Source organism: Lethenteron reissneri, chromosome 14, assembly GCF_015708825.2.
Source record: "Lethenteron reissneri isolate LAM-NWPU_2019-01 chromosome 14, ASM1570882v1, whole genome shotgun sequence".
Lineage (NCBI taxonomy): Eukaryota > Metazoa > Chordata > Hyperoartia > Petromyzontiformes > Petromyzontidae > Lethenteron > Lethenteron reissneri.
The window spans coordinates 7,959,828-7,978,943 of NC_083792.1; the positions used below are offsets into that span (position 1 = coordinate 7,959,828).

The 19,116-nt window shown below is 51.5% G+C and overlaps 1 protein-coding gene across 1 annotated transcript in view; it reads right to left on the bottom strand.

Moving 5' to 3' along the window:
* The window catches only part of LOC133342348 (sodium/potassium/calcium exchanger 3-like), a 140,746-nt gene extending 129,419 nt beyond the window's left edge, over nucleotides 1-11,327 (bottom strand). Inside the window, 2 exon segments of the mRNA XM_061551455.1 lie at nucleotides 5,135-5,308; nucleotides 10,052-11,327. Of these exon segments, the coding sequence (XP_061407439.1) occupies nucleotides 5,135-5,308; nucleotides 10,052-10,166 (289 nt within the window). The 5' untranslated portion in view covers nucleotides 10,167-11,327.
* Nucleotides 11,328-19,116: the final 7,789 nt, after the last annotated feature.

The window sequence follows — 19,116 nt, forward strand, 5'->3', positions numbered from 1 at the left end:
GCTTTGGTGGAAGGTCATTAATGGACGATGTTCGCTTTGGTGGAGGTCATTAATGGACGATGTTCGCTTTGGTGGAAGGTCATTAATGGACGATGTTCGCTTTGTTGGAAGGTCATTAATGGACGATGTTCACTTTGGTGGAAGGTCATTAATGGACGATGTTCGCTTTGGTGGAAGGTCATTAATGGACGATGTTCGCTTTGGTGGAAGGTCATTAATTGACGATGTTCGCTTTGGTGGAAAGTCATTAATGGACGATGTTCGCTTTGGTGGAAGGTCATTAATGGACGATGTTCACTTTGGTGGAAAGTCATTAATGGACGATGTTCACTTTGGTGGAAGGTCATTAATGGACGATGTTCACTTTGGTGGAAGGTCATTAATGGACGATGTTCACTTTGGTGGAAAGTCATTAATGGACGATGTTCGCTTTGGTGGAAGGTCATTAATTGACGATGTTCGCTTTGGTGGAAAGTCATTAATGGACGATGTTCACTTTGGTGGAAGGTCATTAATGGACGATGTTCACTTTGGTGGAAGGTCATTAATGGACGATGTTCACTTTGGTGGAAGGTCATTAATGGACGATGTTCACTTTCGTGGAAGGTCATAAATTGACGATGTTCGCTTTGGTGGAAAGTCATTAATTGACGATGTTCGCTCTGGTGGAAGGTCATTAATTGACGATGTTCGCTTTGGTGGAAAGTCATTAATTGACGATGTTCGCTCTGGTGGAAGGTCATTAATTGACGATGTTCGCTTTGGTGGAAGGTCATTAATGGACGATGTTCACTTTGGTGGAAGGTCATTAATGGACGATGTTCACTTTGGTGGAAGGTCATTAATGGACGATGTTCACTTTGGTGGAAGGTCATTAATGGACGATGTTCACTTTGGTGGAAGGTCATTAATGGACGATGTTCATTTTGGTGGAAGGTCATTAATTGACGATGTTCGCTTTGGTGGAAGGTTATTAATGGACGATGTTCACTTTGGTGGAAGGTCATTAATGGACGATGTTCACTTTGGTGGAAGGTCATTAATGGACGATGTTCACTTTGGTGGAAGGTCATTAATGGACGATGTTCACTTTGGTGGAAGGTCATTAATGGACGATGTTCATTTGGTGGAAGGTCATTAATTGACGATGTTCGCTTTGGTGGAAGGTCATTAATGGACGATGTTCGCTTTGGTGGAAGGTCATTAATGGACGATGTTCACTTTGGTGGAAGGTCATTAATTGACGATGTTCGCTTTGGTGGAAGGTCATTAATTGACGATGTTCGCTTTGGTGGAAGGTCATTAATGGACGATGTTCGCTTTGATGGAAGGTCATTAATGGACGATGTTCGCTTTGGTGGAAGGTCATTAATGGACGATGTTCACTTTGGTGGAAGGTCATTAATGGACGATGTTCATTTTGGTGGAAGATCATTAATTGACGATGTTCGCTTTGGTGGAAGGTCATTAATGGACGATGTTCGCTTTCGTGGAAGGTCATTAATGGACGATGTTCACTTTGGTGGAAGGTCATTAATTGACGATGTTCGCTTTGGTGGAAGGTCATTAATTGACGATGTTCGCTTTGGTGGAAGGTCATTAATGGACGATGTTCGCTTTGATGGAAGGTCATTAATGGACGATTTTCGCTTTGGTGGAAGGTCATTAATGGACGATGTTCACTTTGGTGGAAGGTCATTAATGGACGATGTTCGCTTTGGTGGAGGTCATTAATGGACGATGTTTGCTTTGGTGGAAGGTCATTAATGGACGATGTTCGCTTTGGTGGAAAGTCATTCATGGACGATGTTCACTTTGGTGGAAGGTCATTAATGGACGATGTTCACTTTGGTGGAAGGTCATTAATGGACGATGTTCACTTTGGTGGAAGGTCATTAATTGACGATGTTCGCTTTGGTGGAAGGTCATTAATGGACGATGTTCACTTTGGTGGAAGGTCATTAATTGACGATGTTCGCTTTGGTGAAAGGTCATTAATTGACTATGTTCGCTTTGGTGGAAAGTCATTAATTGACGATGTTCGCTCTGGTGAAAAGTCATTAATTGACGATGTTCGCTTTGGTGGAAGGTCATTAATGGACGATGTTCACTTTGGTGGAAAGTCATTAATGGACGATGTTCACTTTGGTGGAAGGTCATTAATGGACGATGTTCACTTTGGTGGAAGGTCATTAATGGACGATGTTCACTTTGGTGGAAGGTCATTAATGGACGATGTTCATTTTGGTGGAAGGTCATTAATTGACGATGTTCGCTTTGGTGGAAGGTCATTAATGGACGATGTTCGCTTTGGTGGAAGGTCATTAATGGACGATGTTCACTTTGGTGGAAGGTCATTAATTGACGATGTTCGCTTTGGTGGAAGGTCATTAATTGACGATGTTCGCTTTGGTGGAAGGTCATTAATGGACGATGTTCGCTTTGATGGAAGGTCATTAATGGACGATTTTCGCTTTGGTGGAAGGTCATTAATGGACGATGTTCACTTTGGTGGAAGGTCATTAATGGACGATGTTCGCTTTGGTGGAGGTCATTAATGGACGATGTTCGCTTTGGTGGAAGGTCATTAATGGACGATGTTCGCTTTGGTGGAAGGTCATTAATGGACGATGTTCGCTTTGGTGGAAGGTCATTAATGGACGATGTTCGCTTTGGTGGAAGGTCATTAATGGACGATGTTCGCTTTGGTGGAGGTCATTAATTGACGATGTTCGCTTTGGTGGAAGGTCATTAATGGACGATGTTCACTTTGGTGGAGGTCATTAATGGACGATGTTCGCTTTGGTGGAAGGTCATTAATGGACGATGTTCACTTTGGTGGAGGTCATTAATTGACGATGTTCGCTTTGGTGGATGTCATTAATGGACGATGTTCGCTTTGGTGGAGGTCATTAATTGACGATGTTCGCTTTGGTGGAAGGTCATTAATGGACAATGTTCGCTTTGGTGGAGGTCATTAATGGACGATGTTCACTTTGGTGGAGGTCATTAAGTGATGAAGTTCGCTCTTTGTCCTCACCCGGTTTTCCCCGTGTTCTCCAGCCCCCCCCCCCCCCCCGCCGTTTTTCTCTCATGTATTTTTTTATCATCATTGCTACGACGCCGCTTGTTTACCCAGGAGAGTCTCAAGTCTCGCTTCCAGGAGGGTCCTGCCAGGTTTTCCCAGGAGTGGGCAACGATCACTCGTGTGTAAACCCAATCCATTTTTACGTTGTATTTTTCACCAGGTAAGGCACACCGAGCTCCATAGCTCTTTTCAGAATCGGACCTGGCCACAAACAATAGCTCAACGAAGTATCTCATCCACATAGGCAGATTTACATCGGCCAAATACTCCAAACACACGTTGATTCTAAACGTGGAGAGACAAACCGGAGGACCCGGAGAAAAATCCACACGACCAAATAAACTGCAGGTACTGTCAGTGTCGAGATTGAACCCACGACCTCCTGTATGTCAGGCGAGGTAGTTAACATCTCGCCACCGTGATGGTACAGCACGACGCTCATCGCCGTTGTGAGGCCGCGCCAATGAGAGGCCTTCCTCCACCTGACCGACAAACGCCTCCATCCAACGCCGCCGATCGCAGGCTGACCAGCACAGCGAAGTATGGTTCAAACAGTCCCCCCCTCCGCGACTGACATGGAGAAGAAAGGCGCCATCGGCCAGCAGCGGATTGACAGGCGGGCCGTGCGAATCATCAATTTCATCTGTTAAACACACGTGCGCTCTGAGCTCTCAAAGCCTCCGCTTCTCCCACCGGGCGATAGGGGTGGCCGGAGAGCGGGGGTTGGGGGCGGGAATCGGGGGGGTTCCTGGGGTGGGGGTTCCCCCCATCTCCCGCAAATTGTAGATCCACCCATGTACTGCGATGCGGTGCGTCATTATTATTCAAATCGTCCCCCCCCACCCCCCCCCCCTCCGCATTACGCATTCCGTGCCGGATTCGACATTTCCATCCCAACGATGTGGACAGCACGGCAAGTCAACACGGACGGATGGTCCAGTGTCCCCCACGGCAGTGACGGGGGCGAGCGCAATGGATGAGTGTTCAAACAATAAAGAATGATAATGATGATGTAAATAACCGTAAGAGTAATTGGAATGAAATCGAACAACGGTTGGGCCCAACGTCATGTGGACGTCTCCTCTGGGCGATTCGCATTTTTTGTTGTTGTCCGATGTCAGCTTTCAAATCTGACGGGAGTCTGAGAAACATTTATTGAAACTCGTGATGACGGGAGCGGCCCCGTGTGTGCCTGCAAGGCTCAAGTTGCATTAGCCCTGGGAAGGAAGAAAAGAAATCGCTCGGCTAACCCCTCCCCCCACCTCCTCCCCCACCGCCCACACGGGCAACCAAACCACCCCACACAAGTTGCGCCACAAACGGCGGCCTGGCTCCTGCCACGAGAACGGAGGATTTCCACCCCGTGCGAGCTGAACAAAAACCGACACCGCATCCATGACGACCATTCTTGGTCCACTTTGGGTGACGACTTTCCCCACCTCGTGTCGTGTCAGTCACAAGGGCTATGTGGCCATACTTCTCCCACCGAGCTGATCAGTGTGGGTTTGATGGAGGACATGGTTGGGGCAATGCCGGTTCACACTTCCCTCGCCACCTGAGGCCGGCGCTTGATTTCAGCCGCGATCTGCGCAGGTCGGCGACCCGGGAAATTCTTTGGCACCCAGCACACCACTCCAGCAACACCTCTCGCTATGGGCTGTGGCTGACAGTGACGCAGAGGTCGCAATCGGGTACCCGATACCCGTACCCTACCCGATACCCGGCTACCCGTACCCGTTTGCGACCCTGGTGCGGCCGGGTACGGGTAAGGGTAAGCCGTGAGTCACTGGTGAGTAACCGTTTGTCACTCATTTCCCAACGTCTTGTCTCTTCTCACAATTCAAGATCCTAGAATCAACACACCCGCGCCTGCAACATGGCTTCATCCCAGAGGTCGCAATCGGGTACCCGTACCCTACCCGATACCTGGCCGGGTACGGGTACCCGTTTGCGACCCTGGTGCGGCCGGGTACCGGTACGGGTAAGGAATCAAAACCCGTTTGCGACCTCTGCAGTGACGTGCCACCACTGCCGCCGCCGCCTCACCGGGTTCTGTGCAGTTCTTCTCTTCCTCCTCCTCCGACGTGGCGTTCCATTCGGGCAAGGACAGCAACCTCCTGCCACCATGGGCCCCCCTAGACGAGGCGGCGTGCGTCCCGCCCCCCGCGCCTCCACGGGGGGGTCCCGAGGGTGCCCCGTCACGACGGTGTGACAGGTCCTCTGCTGGGGAGGGGGGGGGGGGCAGAAACACTCTCGTCACTCCCCGCGAATTTCGACGCACATCCGCACCACCACCCACCCCAAGTCGTCATCATCATCATCACTCTCGCAAGCACAGCCTCCCGTAATCCGGTTAATGTGTGCGGCGCATGTGGCACGGTCGTTCTGAAGGAGATTAAGTAATGCGACTGGAAGCTGGGAAGCCGATGGGCCCCGTTTCTAATACAATTTAACATTTCTCAGCGTAATTGAAGGAGCTCGGGGGCAGCCTCGGGACGACACGATCCATCCAGCACCTGCGCAGGAGCTGGCTTCGTTGCTCTGTCTCCGTGGTGGACGTGCGCTCTGTCTCCTCTCTCTCCTTTGGCTGCCATCGAATGTTTGGAAAAAGTCAGTGGGCTTGGGGGTGAGACTTGTCGTTTTGCCTAGGCGTGGAGCAGCCAGTGGTCGAGACTAACAACGAAGCAAAGCCAAAGGAGGGGATTTGTGTCTACATAATTATATTTAGATACACGAGAGGTTTTTGGTTTAGATCGCGTAGATACACGAGAGGTTTTTGGGTTAGATCGCGTAAATATAAATGTGTCGTTAAACCCGCCACCACCCGACACAGCCAATTAGTGAGGTTTGTCACGTAAACAAAACGTGACAATTAGTCACTATTTCAGTGTACCGGTGTGTTGGAGACTAAAACCACAAGATTTACTCTGAATATTTTTACGCAATCTAATAAAAAAAATCTTTATTATCGATAATATTGGTCGCGAAAGCCTGTGTGTTCAACATTAATGATAATTACTACACTATTATTATCATCATCGCCCCCGGCCGGCAGACAGATGTCCGCCGGTAGGCCAGGTTCTGCGTGCCACCTTGTTCCTGCTGCTCAGAGACAGCTGCCACTGGGGGTGCCCTGTCACGTGTGTTGTGGCGAGATGCGGTGCATGTCGCTTGACCACGTGTAAACCTCTCTTGAGAGGCCACCAGCGTGAAGCCGGGCTGCCTCTATCGAACACAAGTCATTATTATTGTACGCCGTTTGGCGTCCTCTAGTCTAACACCGTTTTGAGACTCGGCTCAAAAGAAAGCTGTCTCTGGTGTGGACCAATCAGTTTCAAAGACAATGCATATATTACACTGGTCAAAAAAAAATTCTCGCCTGGACTTTTGCAGCTGTTTTAGACTAATTTCAGGGTGCTGATTTCAAATCGGATCTCAGATTTGCTCTATCACATCTCATTTTTATGCCATTTTCATTGATTTTACCCGAAATTAACTCCGTCACTTATGATTGCAAATTGTTGCGAGTCAGTGACTGCATTAGTGTTAAAATATGGTGCTGTATTTGTAGGATAGTGTGTTTATAATATTATTTTATGTAGATATCCATTTATTTAATATTTTTCTTCTGCAGTTTTTATTGAAAATGCAATATTTGATATCTCAAAAACTTCATGTGATTGATAAAAACTGATGCCAGATTTGGAATCAGCACCCCAAAATCACCGTAACACCGTTGGAATACCTTATGCCAGAAAAAGTGTGTTGACCAGTGTTATCAGAGTACGTTTTTTTGTTTGCATTCTGACCACAAGCATTGTGGTTAATGCAGACGTGATTCCTTGTAAAAGGTTTCAGTTTGGTGTTTTAACATCTTAACACCTGTTTTGTTGGCAGAAAAACCTATTCTCATTATTGTACTGTATTATTCAGTTTGTTGTTCTACCCCCGCACCTCTGATTAGCAAGGTTGGCTACGTACGGTGCGAAAGAAGTTCAACATACATACATTATTATTGCGAGCAATTGGACGGTACTTCCATTGACAGCACGCTGATGGCAAATGATGGAAAGCATCGGTCATGCAAATCAACACCCCAGTTACGAGGCTGCAGCCAAGCTAGGACGGAGTGATGTTGGACAAGCAGAAAACGCGACGAGGTCTTCACCTCCGCACACCAGCGTCTAGAGGCAACGACGTTCCCGGAGCGTGGAGCAAGAAGGCAGCGGGGGACGGGAGTGGGATGTGGCGTTGAGAGAACAGGTCGACAGGAACGACACGCAGACAAGAACTTGGGAAGGCATTGAAACGCTCGGTCATGGGGGCCGGAGGAGAGAGAAGCAATGTCCCGACCAAGGGACCGGTTACAGGAGAGATTGAGCCGGCAACGACGAAGAGAGAGCCCCGTTTTAGACCTTTGGGGTCAGCAGAAGAGAAGGAGCGAGCACCAGGTAGAACAGGTGCCATCGAAGGAGGCTGCTTGCGCTGAACTGGGAAGGAGGCTGACGCTGGTGGCGGACAGCAGCACGCACAGGGACGCTCATCACGTGTGCAAAGTGAACGCCACGCGTACACATACACCACTGGTGTGTGTCTCTCTCCACTGCTGGATGAGGCTCTCGCCACGCTGCAAGGCTCGTGGGGGTTATTCATGACCATAGCTCGCCACGCGAGTCAGTGCGGGCTGTTGGGCGAAGGCGGGCAGCAGATTATAAAGGACCACAGTACAATGTGTTCCTGCAATGCCTTCTTTTGCCCATCACGCTGTCAAAGTATTAATCAGGTTTCAAAAAAAAAACCTGCTTAGTTTAGGATGTCTGACGGTGTCGGGCACATTCCCGGTGATTTAGTCACGCAACCAACACGAAGAGACGTTACACGCTGCTTTACAAGCACTCTTCAAAATTGAGTGCATTAAATTATTCACCGACATTGTCACGTGGGTTTATTTTTATAGACTATACTTCACCGCGCTGGTCAGTGCCAGTTGGTGAAGGGGAGAAAGGGAAGGACCGGTTTCTGATTTCAGTTGGCACTGCTGATGGGCGTGGACAGGAATAGAACTTAGGATTCTCGCGGTTGGCTTCCTCCAGTCAAAATAATGATGATTCCTATTCTGGTTCATCGCGCCACGGGCGTGCTAACCACTGCGCCACCGCTCCTCCACCGCTACGCAAATGACCGATGTAAAAGAAACGACTTCGACATCTCAACAGCTGAAGCGTCACCCCTCCCCAACCCCACACCCCCCGACATTCTAAATTCCTACTGTCCGTACTTCACCACGCTGGTATAGTCAATGTGATATGAATGCCGGGACGATATCTAACAGTGCCACAGTGGCTTAAATACCTCGTCTTGTATACAGGAGGTCGTGGGTTCGATCCCGACCCCTAACGCCTGCTGTATATTTGGAGTTTGCGTGTCTCTAGCTCCCCGTGGTCGCGTGGATTTATTTTTCTTTCTCCGGGTCCTGCAGTGTTTTCTCCCCATTCACACTTACAATCAACGTCACGCGTTCAGAGCATTTGGTTGCAACGCATTTCCACCTGATTAGCCACTTCTGTTGAGCTATCATTCGTGATAGTCCAGTGGCACGATATGCGTAGCTTAAACAGCAGTAGCGAGGGGGGCTGCAGGGCAGAGTGCGCGCGACGAACGGGGGCAAAATTACACCGTTACTCAGTCTGCTCAGAGTTTGACATTTGTTTAAAGTTTGTTTTAACATTGACTGGGAACGCCCCCCCCAACCCAACCCCCCTGGTGAGCTCGTGTATGGCCCAGCTTGTCCATTTAAACAAGGTCACGCTGCTACGACACAGAGATGCACACAAAGCATGCGTGAAGCAAAATGTGTGCACTGTTGTGTGTGTGGGCACAGGTTCACAGGGCCCATATAAAACGACAGGCGGCCAGCGGCAGCCAGCACTATTATTATGAGTATGTGGCGAGTCTATGGGTCCCCACGTGGCTACGTGGGTCTCTGTGCGAGTAGCATACGGGTCACTGTGTGGGTGTGTATGGAAAGTGAGGAGCGAGTGGTTAGCGAGCTGCACTACGAACCCGGCGACCCGAGTTCGATTCGCGCTCACGGCCAATACCAGTGACGATTATCCGAATCGGTCCTGGGCCTCCCCTAGGTCGACTCAGCCTACAGCGAGTGCTTGGTGCGGTGTGTAAACATCGCCGCCACTGGGAAGACAAAGGCGGCCGGGCGTGGTGCTGGCCACCCAACCCCTACGTGTACCGTGCCCTGCTTTCATAGGCGCTACTCGCTAACAGCACTTGCACCCAACAGTCTGTTGCAGGCTATACGAGGGGGGTAGGGGGGGAGGATCTGTGTGCAGCTTGCAGCGTTTGTGTCTCAGTGCAACCTACGCGCGAGAGACGTTCCGCTGCCAGCACCCACAACAGCGGCTGCGCGGGCATCACCCCCCCCCGCCCGTCCTCCCCTTGCCAAAAATTGCGAGCCCCCACCTCGCCGCAACCCCCCACCCGCTTGCTCGCGTCGCCAACAATTCGGCCACACATTCGGGCTGACGTCTGCCGCTTCGGGAGAGGGTGGGGGGGCGTTTGGTTGGAGGGGGGGGCAGCCGCATTGCCAGCGCGTGCCCGAGCGCTCCGTCAGGGGCACCACGTGCGTGCGTGCGGAGAGAGAGGAGAGGGGAGCGGAGAGAGAGGAGAAGGGAGCAGAGGCCGTCGGACTGCAAGAAGGGCTGCGTGCAGAACGAGAGAGAGCGAGAGAGAGCGAGCGAGAGTGAGCGAGAGGTGGGAGTTTTACATAAAGCTAAGTTAAAAAATTTTTTTACGAAATGATGAACGAAGCAAAGTGACGAATACACCGAGCATCTTCTTGTTTCCACTGATCGTAAAAAAATAACAATAAATAAAAATAAAAAAATAAAAATAAGAGAGAGAGGAGAGATGAGAGGTGAGCGAGAGAACGTGAGTGCGTCGTGCTACCTGCGAGAGAGGCCAAGTTGCTGAACACCGCGGTCCCCAGCAGAGCGGCTCCCACGAAACAAATCTGCGCGGCCAGCTTCTCGCGCCGTCCACGGCGCGCCAGGGCACTTCGCATTCTCTATCCACTGCTGCACGCTGCTGCACGCTGCTGTTCGCGGCTACGAGATAGCGAGAGAGAGGCAGGGGTGTCGGCGGCGATGCTGTTTTCGCTGTCGTCGTTTTTGGAGCTGTTGCTTGGCGATTAAACTTTCACAGTGTCGGGATCTTCTCGTTGTTGTTTTTGTTGTTGTGTTGTTGTTTTCTTTTCGCGTGCGGAGTCATACATGGAGGGTCGGATTGCTGCTGTGATCATCTGGCCTCGGGTAACTCCACGTGCGCGCCGCGTTCCATCCTCGCTGCCAACTCGGTAGCTTCGGCGCAGAGATGATGCCACTGGTGGTGATCCTGCTACTGATGATGATGATGCTGCAGCTGTTGCTACTGCTACTTGATGCTACTGCAGCAGCTGCTGTTGATGATGATGATGCTGCTGCAGCTGTTGCTACTGCTACTTGATGCTACTGCAGGAGCTGCTGTTGATGATGCTGCTGCTACTACTGATGATGCTGCTGTTACTACTGATGATGCTGCTGCTGCTACTACTGATGATGATGATGCTGCTGCAGCTGTTGCTACTGGTACTTGATGCTACTGCAGCAGCTGCTGTTGATGATAATGCTGGCGCCGCTGCTGCTGCTACAGCTGAGCGAGGCGAGTGGGTCTGTGGGTGGATGGATGTATGGATGCGTGAACGAACGGCGGAGCGGCTGAACAGCTGTGGAGCTGGGAAACCGCGTGGATGAACCGCCGAGCGGATTTTCGGCTGGGCTGGGAGCCTTGTAAGGAGCGTGCTGGCTGACTGGCTGCTGTATGACCGGCTCGCAATGCCTAACTGGTTAACTGGCTGTCAGTCTTCGTGCTTGCCTGACCACCTGACCGCCTGACCGCTTGCCCACCTGATTGCCTGCTTATCTGGATGCCTCGCTATCTGGCCAGCCGAGCGACTTCGCCGTCTGACTGAGAGGTACCTAATTGGTTAGCTCACTGGCTCTCCGACTCGGTAACTGGCCGGCCGGCTGGCTGCCTGACTATGCGACTGGCCAGCTCGGTGGCTGGCAGCACGAGACACGGGGTGGCTGCAATCTCTCGCCCTCTGTGCCGGAATCCTCGTGTCGCTCGCTCGCTCTCTCGCGCGCGCAGCTTTCGAACGCAGCAGGCGACAGAGTGGAAGGCGCTCCCCTGCGCGGAGTGCGAGCCACGTGATGGGGGGGTGAAGGATATTCGGGGGGGGGGGGGGGGGGCACGCTTTGTCTCACGAACGCTCGGGGTAATGGAGGGGAGGGTTGCGGATCATAATGGCCTGCTCCTCCCCCTCCTCTCCCTCCCCCTAACACCCTCTCTCTCTCTATCTGTCACTCCTCCCCTCCATCGCACTCCCCCTCACCCCCTCCATCCCGATCTCTCTCCCTGCTCCCCTGCCTCCCTGTCTCGCTCCGTCTCTCCACTCGCTGCCTCCATCACTCACTGCCTCCCGACCACCCGCTCACACTACACCTGCTCCTATCGGAGTCAATCTGGGAACTGGCCGTAAGAGCTCTTAGGGGCCGTCCATAAATGACGTCACGCACCTGGGGGGGGGGGGTCAAACATTTGTGACGATGTGTGACGAGGGGGGGGGGTGTTGAGAAAATATAGACAACACGTTCTACTTAATTAAATAGACTTTTTTAAATAAATGTTTTCTCCTACAACATCAGAGTGCAGCGCCACATTAAATACGCACTACAATGACAATAGTTTAAAGCGATTTGAAGCATGTTATAAAAATTTTGGGGAGGGGCAGAGCTTTGTGACGTCATATTTGAGGGAGGGGGTCTGACTTTTTGTGACGTCGTGTGACGAAGGGGGTGGGGGGGTCAAAAATCGTCCAAAATCGCGTGACGTCATTTATGGACAGCCCCTTAACGCGTCCCCACCGCTCGTTCGCTCGCTCGCGAAGAGAGAGAGGACGGCTCAGAGGCGCCATGAGCAGGAGCAGCAGCAGCAGGAGCAGCAGCAGCAGGAGCAGCAGCAGGAGCAACAGCAGCAGGAACAGCAGCAGCAGCAGGAGCAGCAGCAGGAGCCTGGTGGTGAGCCGGCACCAATCCCACCCCCACAAGCTCCGCGGTCCTCTATATATGGGGCCGTCCATAAATGACGTCACGCGATTTTGTACGATTTTTGACCCCCCCTCCCATCGTCACACGGCGTTACAAAAAGTCAGACCCCCCCCCTCAAATATGACGTCACAAAACTCTGCCCCCCCAAAAAAAATAAACATGCTTTAAATCGCTTTAAACTATTGTCATTGTAGTGCGTATTTAATGTGGCACTGCACTCTGATGTTGTAGAAGAAAACATTTATTAAAAAGTCTATTTAATTAAATAGAACGTGTTGCCTAAATTTATTTAAAGTTGCGCATTTTGATGTGAAGTCACATTTCTCAACCCCCCCCCCCCACCTCGTCACACATCGTCACAAATGTCTGACCCCCCCCCCCCAGGTGCGTGACGTCATTTATGGACGGCCCCTATGAAGGTGCCTTCGACCAACTAAGAAACCGAAACAGCCGCGTAAAACGCGGAGGGCTGCTCGCCAAGCTTCGAGTGGGGACTCCCGGCGTATGAAGATACTACACACTCAGAGTGCAAGGCGCGCCTTCCCACATGAATCGTCTACTGGTGCACCCAACGTTCTTATACTCGTACGTAGAGGCTAGAGAGAGAGAGAGAAAAAAAATGAGGCGAGAAGATTTGATGTGGCTTGACAACTTAATTACGGCTGCAATTCAGCACTGGTCTCAGCACAGGTGAATGCAATCACTGAAGTGGAGCGCTGCGTGACATATGCACTTGCATATTCGAGTGATCTCCTCGAATTGAGCACTGGGGCGGTACTCACCTCCTGTGTACAGCCCTGAGCCGGTTGTGGTAAAGTCGTCATTCCCATGACGGGGGCGAGTATACCCCGCCAAATCTACAAAATAGTATATATTTTATCGACCCCCGAAGAGATGATGGGCTGAGTCGGCCACCCAACCAGGGTTTGAAACTCGCAACTTTCCGATTCCGAGCCGCTCGCTTTGCCGCTGAGCCACGTGGCCGGGTTTGTTGTTCATCGTTGTTTTCTCTCTTTCCGCTCCAACACGGATGAACTTTTCAACGAACCCAAGGACAAGATTTGTTTTTTTTACTGATTACATTAAAAGCCAATCTCGGCGTTTCTTTTTTTTTGCGCGACGCCAGAATCTCATCTCATCTCTCTCTCATTTAAGCATTAATTGCGCTTGATTAAATTAACGCAGCCGACGAAGGAGGGGGGGGGGGGGCGAAACTCGCGTGGTGCCTCAGCGTCGCTTCCTCGCTGCGGCTTTTAATGAAAAAGGAGTGAAATTCGCTGAGACGAGGCACGGTAGCGCCAGACCGACGTTGCCTTCACGCGGCCAAGATCAACCCCTGGAGCTTGCCCGATAACGCCGTGGTCTCGGAAAGCGAATCGGATATTCGAGCCTGGCTATCGTCACTCTGGAGTTGCGACCAAACCAAAATCGGACCTTGACCCACTCGCTGTGTATTGCGTTGTGATGAATTATGGCATGTTGTTTTTTCTTTTCTTTTTGGCTCAGATCGCTGCGTCAGTAAAACGCTGCGTCGTAAAACCCTCCTCCACCCGACACGGCCAATTAATAAGAGTTGCCACGTGATGAACAAACGTGCTCAATGTGTTAGCGTTGCACCACCGGTGTGACGGTGGAGAGCAATGCGAGTTAAACAACCGGCATCATCACGCAGCTGCCAGAATTGTAACTGCGTTGAGTGGCGTTCTATTTATTTATTTGTATTTATTACGCAACTTACACAACGTCCCGGAGTGTTTTAGCGTGGAGACAGCAGCTGCCAGATGACTATCCTGGTAAAATCAGGACATGGTGGCAACCTTTGTCCACACACATCATCTGGTGTTACTGCTGCTACGGAGGCAGTTGTGCACAAACGCAATTAACACAAACTCAACATTTCGATTTAAAGCTTTCGCGACTGCAGGGATTCATCTTCTTGGTTCTTTCGGTAAAGTCACGTCGAAGGGAAATAATACAAATAAAACATAATATTATGTTTTATTTTTATTATTTTATTATTTCCCTTCTACGTGACTTTAACGAAAGAACCAAGAAGACAAACTCAACACATTGGTTAGTTGGGTGGATTGTTGGTTCGTTGGGTGGATTGGTGGTGGGGTTTTGGTCGATTTGGTGGGTTTGTCGGTGGATGGATGGGTTGGTGGGTGGATGGGTGGGTTATTAGTTGGTAGGTGGGTTATTGGTTGGTTGGCTATTGGTTGATTGGTGGGTTATTGGTCGATTGGGTGGATTTGTGCGTGGGTGGATTTGTGGGTGGGTGCGTGGGTGGGAAGCAAAATCACGTTGCTGTGAGCCAAAATAATCTCGGCAGATTCGGGGATTGTGAACATGCCTTTAAGCTGCGCAGCAATAGAAGTCGGGGCTTAGAGTTTGTGTGAGAGGCAAGGCGATGTGGGGTGCGGGGAGAGGTTGGATGGGGTTCAATATTGGCTTACTGCTGGGGGTTTAATGGGGTAGAGGATCAAGCTACAAAGAGGCCCGCTTTGGCCGGGGCAGTCCCAGTGGTTTCAGAAACGCTGCCCCGGTTTGACCACCAGAAGCTTTATCCTAAAATCGAGATTGTGTCCTGGTTTCAAAATGTTCCCGCCTCATTCTTGACTTACTAATGCTACGAAACAAAGCACCCAAATTATGCCAGATCTCGGAAGATCAGCGGGTGTGAGCCTGGACAGCGCCTGGATGGGCGACCACCATGCCTAACCGGCGCTACAGGTTGTCGACTACGGCATATCGCACCAGCCGGGTGAAGTATGGTCAATTAACCCATGGCCCACACGACGTGTGACGGTGGCACTCGCGTCAGTCCACCGGTGGTCTGGCGAAACGGGGCTTCGCATCCACGTACCACACAAGCGTGAGTAGGTTAGCGACGAATTCAAATTCTAAAGACGTTATAGAAGGGCCGGGCAGGTGAATGTTGGTCACCTCCAGACCTACAGGCAGGCACAGATTCAGAGCAGACAGGTTATAACATTGTAACGGCACGCGTATTGCGTTTTTTTTAAACTCAAAAGTCGATGATATCGCAATTGTGACCAAATCTCAACACCCCAACCCCACCCACTCACGTGCTATTCAATCTCCCAAAATGACCTCCCAAAGACAAAGATCCCCCTTATAGCCTTAACAGACTGTTGGGGCAAGTGCTAGCAGCTCGCTAGCACCGAAGAAGGCCGTCACAGCACACGAGGGGGTGGGGGTAGCCAGCACCATGCTTGGCCGCCTTTGCCCTCCACCAGTGCTGACGTTTACACAGCACCAGGTACTGCTTCGAGGCCGAGTAGACCTAGGGGCGACCCAGGACCGGTTCAAATATTCGCCACTGTTATTGGTCGTGAGCGGAAATTGAGCTCGGGTCGTCGTGTTTGTAGCGCGGCGCGCTGAACACAGCGTCCCATGGTGCGGTCATCACCACCACCGCCACCTGCCTCTCGTCAAATAGAATGCGGTCACGGCTGCTTGATCACAATTCTAATTGTTTTAATTAAATTGCCTCCCCCCCGCCCTCCGCCCGCCCCCCATAGCCCGTGCAGGATGCTTCGTTAGGCTAATCAGCACGTGCGCGCGTGCGGGGAGCGGTGGCGCAGTGGTTAGCGCCGCACTGCTCAACGAACCCGGCAGACTCCAATTTGAGGACCGCTCACAGCCAACATGTGATTATGTAAACCGGTCCCGGGCCTCTCCTAGGTGGCCTCGGCCTCAAATGCGTAACTCGTGTAAACAGTCACTGGGGAGACAAAGGCGGTCGGGCGTGGTGCTAACCACCCATCTTCTCGTGTGACGTTCGCCTTGATCGGTGCTCGCGAGCAGCACTTGCCCCAACAGCCTGTTACAAGCTATTCGGGGCATGTTTGTCTCTTGTGTCTTGGTGTATCCCACGATACACAGCTCCCATTCAAATTAAGAATAAAATAACTCAACGCTTACGTCAATAAAACAGTGCCCTTTCAAGGAATCATATATAATAGGTGACGTTTCGGGCAACGGCCCTTCGTCATGTATGTGATGTGAAAGGGGCCCATTGCCCTAAAGTCACCCGTTATATATTGCCTCCTTGAAGGCCACGGTGCTATTGACGAATGTGTTGGAGTTTTGTGTCGTTTTTTTTTCGTGTCACTTTGCACACCGCTGCCGACGCAGTATCGCACAAAACCAAAGCGCCTTGTGCGTGCCGCGTGCGGATGGCGCGCAGTCCATTTTACATCTCCATAAACAAACGTACGGGGGGAGCCTCTTTGCGCTCGAAGCTCAATTATTGAGAATGCCTCGGCACAGACAGCTTTGCCTCCTGTAAAACCACTCCGCCATCCATGTGCCGGTGTCAATTATTTACCCGGAAGAGGCCCCTGGGTGCAGGGCCGTCTGGAGTGGGATGTGCGCCCCCCCCCCCCCCCCAGCCAATGCCTTTAGAATAAAGTATTACATCTGACACCGTGACGTCGAAGCGGGGCGCCCCCCTCAAAGCGCGGGGCCCGGGGCGGTCGCCCCCATTCGCCGCACCCCTCGTGGACGGCTCTGTCTCCACAACGAGGTCTTGCACGGTGGCGTAGCGTGGTTGGCATGGGCTCTGGTCCAAGGAATTAAATGGGTCCCCCCCCCCTGTCCAATTACCTCCCTTCACCGTGACCTGGCGCCTAGCGTGCCTGCCCCCCCCTGGAACCCTGTCCCCCTCCGCCGTGCAGCTGCATCGTCCGCATGGGATTGAGATCACTCGGCAATGACGACGTGAGCCATGGATCGGCCCGGGAATCGAACTCAGGTGGCCAGATCATTCGCGCAATGCGCCAACACCACTGCGACGCCACCTCCACTAACCACCACTGGTGATATGACCCAGATTCATTTTCACACGCGGCTCACCCACAATCGGGATACCCCCCCCCCCCTTCGTGGATTGCTGCGGCTGCGAGTCGCGCGCCGTCAGTGGGCTTTGCTTGGTAGGATGAGGGTGGGTTTGGTTAATTTTTTTTTATGTATTTTGGGTTATTTATTTACCGTTCCTATACTTTGCACTCCTATCGTATTGTTTGTTGTTGTAACGTCTTTTTACTAGCCCCTTACTGGACATCTGTGAAAAAAAGAGCTTTGCAGCTCGTAGCATTCCTCCAGTATATATGTAAACAACAATCTGATTCGCAAACCCAGGACATATTGCGCCCTGGTCGGAGGCAGCCGTGCCAGCTCCTCCGAGCCGAGCGAGCGCCATACGGAGGAGGGGAGGGGAAGAGGGGCCTGGCTTCGTCGCCCTCCCCGCGACGCGACACGTGAAGGTCACGGTCGCCGGAGAGGACGAAGGGCCCAGGGACAGACACCGCGGGAAGGGCGACGCGGCGTCGGGAAGGGCGACGATTCGCCTCGCAGCCCGGGATGCGTTGTTTCAGTGGGGGGGGGGGGTCGACGGACAAAAACGTGGTCCAAAAATAACTGCGAAATTGAACGGCTTCTGGCGCAGAATGGATAAGGTCACGGGGCACAGCGGCTGTCGTGTAATGCGATCCTATAGCGCGACGTGAACCGATACACCACGTCTCCTGCGTCGCGTCCGCACCAGCGCGGCCACGCGAAATGACAAGAGACCTGAATGGGGGAATTTAACGTCGCGGCGAGAGATGTCCCCGTGTTTGTTGTTGTTGTTGCTGCTGCTGCAATGGGTTAAACCGTCGGCTGTGAGAGTGGGTTTTGTGCGGAGGTGGGTAGGGGAGGGTTGCATGTCAGGACATGATGCGGGGATGCGCCCGTCCGTTGCCAGAGACAAATACGGCAGCGTGTGAATGTGGGAAAGAGGGCAAGGGGGGCACGCCTCGGCACATTCAGAATGTTTCCGTGGCTGCTAACGCGAGACAAGATTGAGACGTTGCACATCGCATGCTGTATTCGAAGCGACCGAGAGCCAAGGGTTGCTTTGACAATTCCATTGATTTGCTGAACACAGGCTGCACTACAAAAGAGGCGAGTGGCCTTTGAATTAGAGGCACGCGATGCTAGGAATTCACGGCACGATAGGCTAAACAACTTGCAAGTTCAAAATGCGTGCCAAAAAAGCAGTGTACATGCACCTAATTAGAGGGCGATTGCAATGGGTGGCACAGGTATACAGGGTGTGGGGCAGGTTGACCCAGACGGGGTGGGGCATTGCAGTGGCACCCAGAGGATGGCGAGCAAGGGCAAGACCTAAAAAGCCAGATGGAAGAACACTGGAACAGGTCAGGTTTCGATTATGCAACCGCTGGAGGGTCGAGCACAGGGGTGGCCAACCTATAACAGACCAAGAGACAACAAGTACCCCATGAGTTCTGCAAAGTGCCAAGTGTGTATATATAAATTTCGATTTAAAGCTTTCGTGACTGCAGGGATTCATCTTCTTGGTTCTTTCGGTAAAGTCACGTAGAAGGGAATAAATAATAAAAATAAAACATAATAAAATACAATTCTCACGACGTTTCGGCCACAACGCAAGCAGCTGTCCTCAGGTGAAGAACAGGTCAGACGCTGTACTTTCCGACAGACCTGTTCTTCACCTGAGGACGGCTGCTTGCGTTGAGGCCGAAATGTCGTGAGAATTATTTTATTATTTCCCTTCTACGTGACTTTACCGAAAGAACCAAGAAGATGTATATATATATACACAAGCCTGTGTGTGTGTAAATAGTGAGTTTTGGGCACAGCACGGGAGACATTAATTTGTCTTTGCTACTACGACTGTAATAGTACGTTCTACGTTATGACCCTTCGAGAGAGCCGCATGCCGCTCGGAGAGACGCCAGTTGGCCACCCCGCTGGTCGAGCAAAAGGAAGCGATGAGCTGGGGTGGCATCCACAGAACTGGCCGTTGTCATCAACAGTACT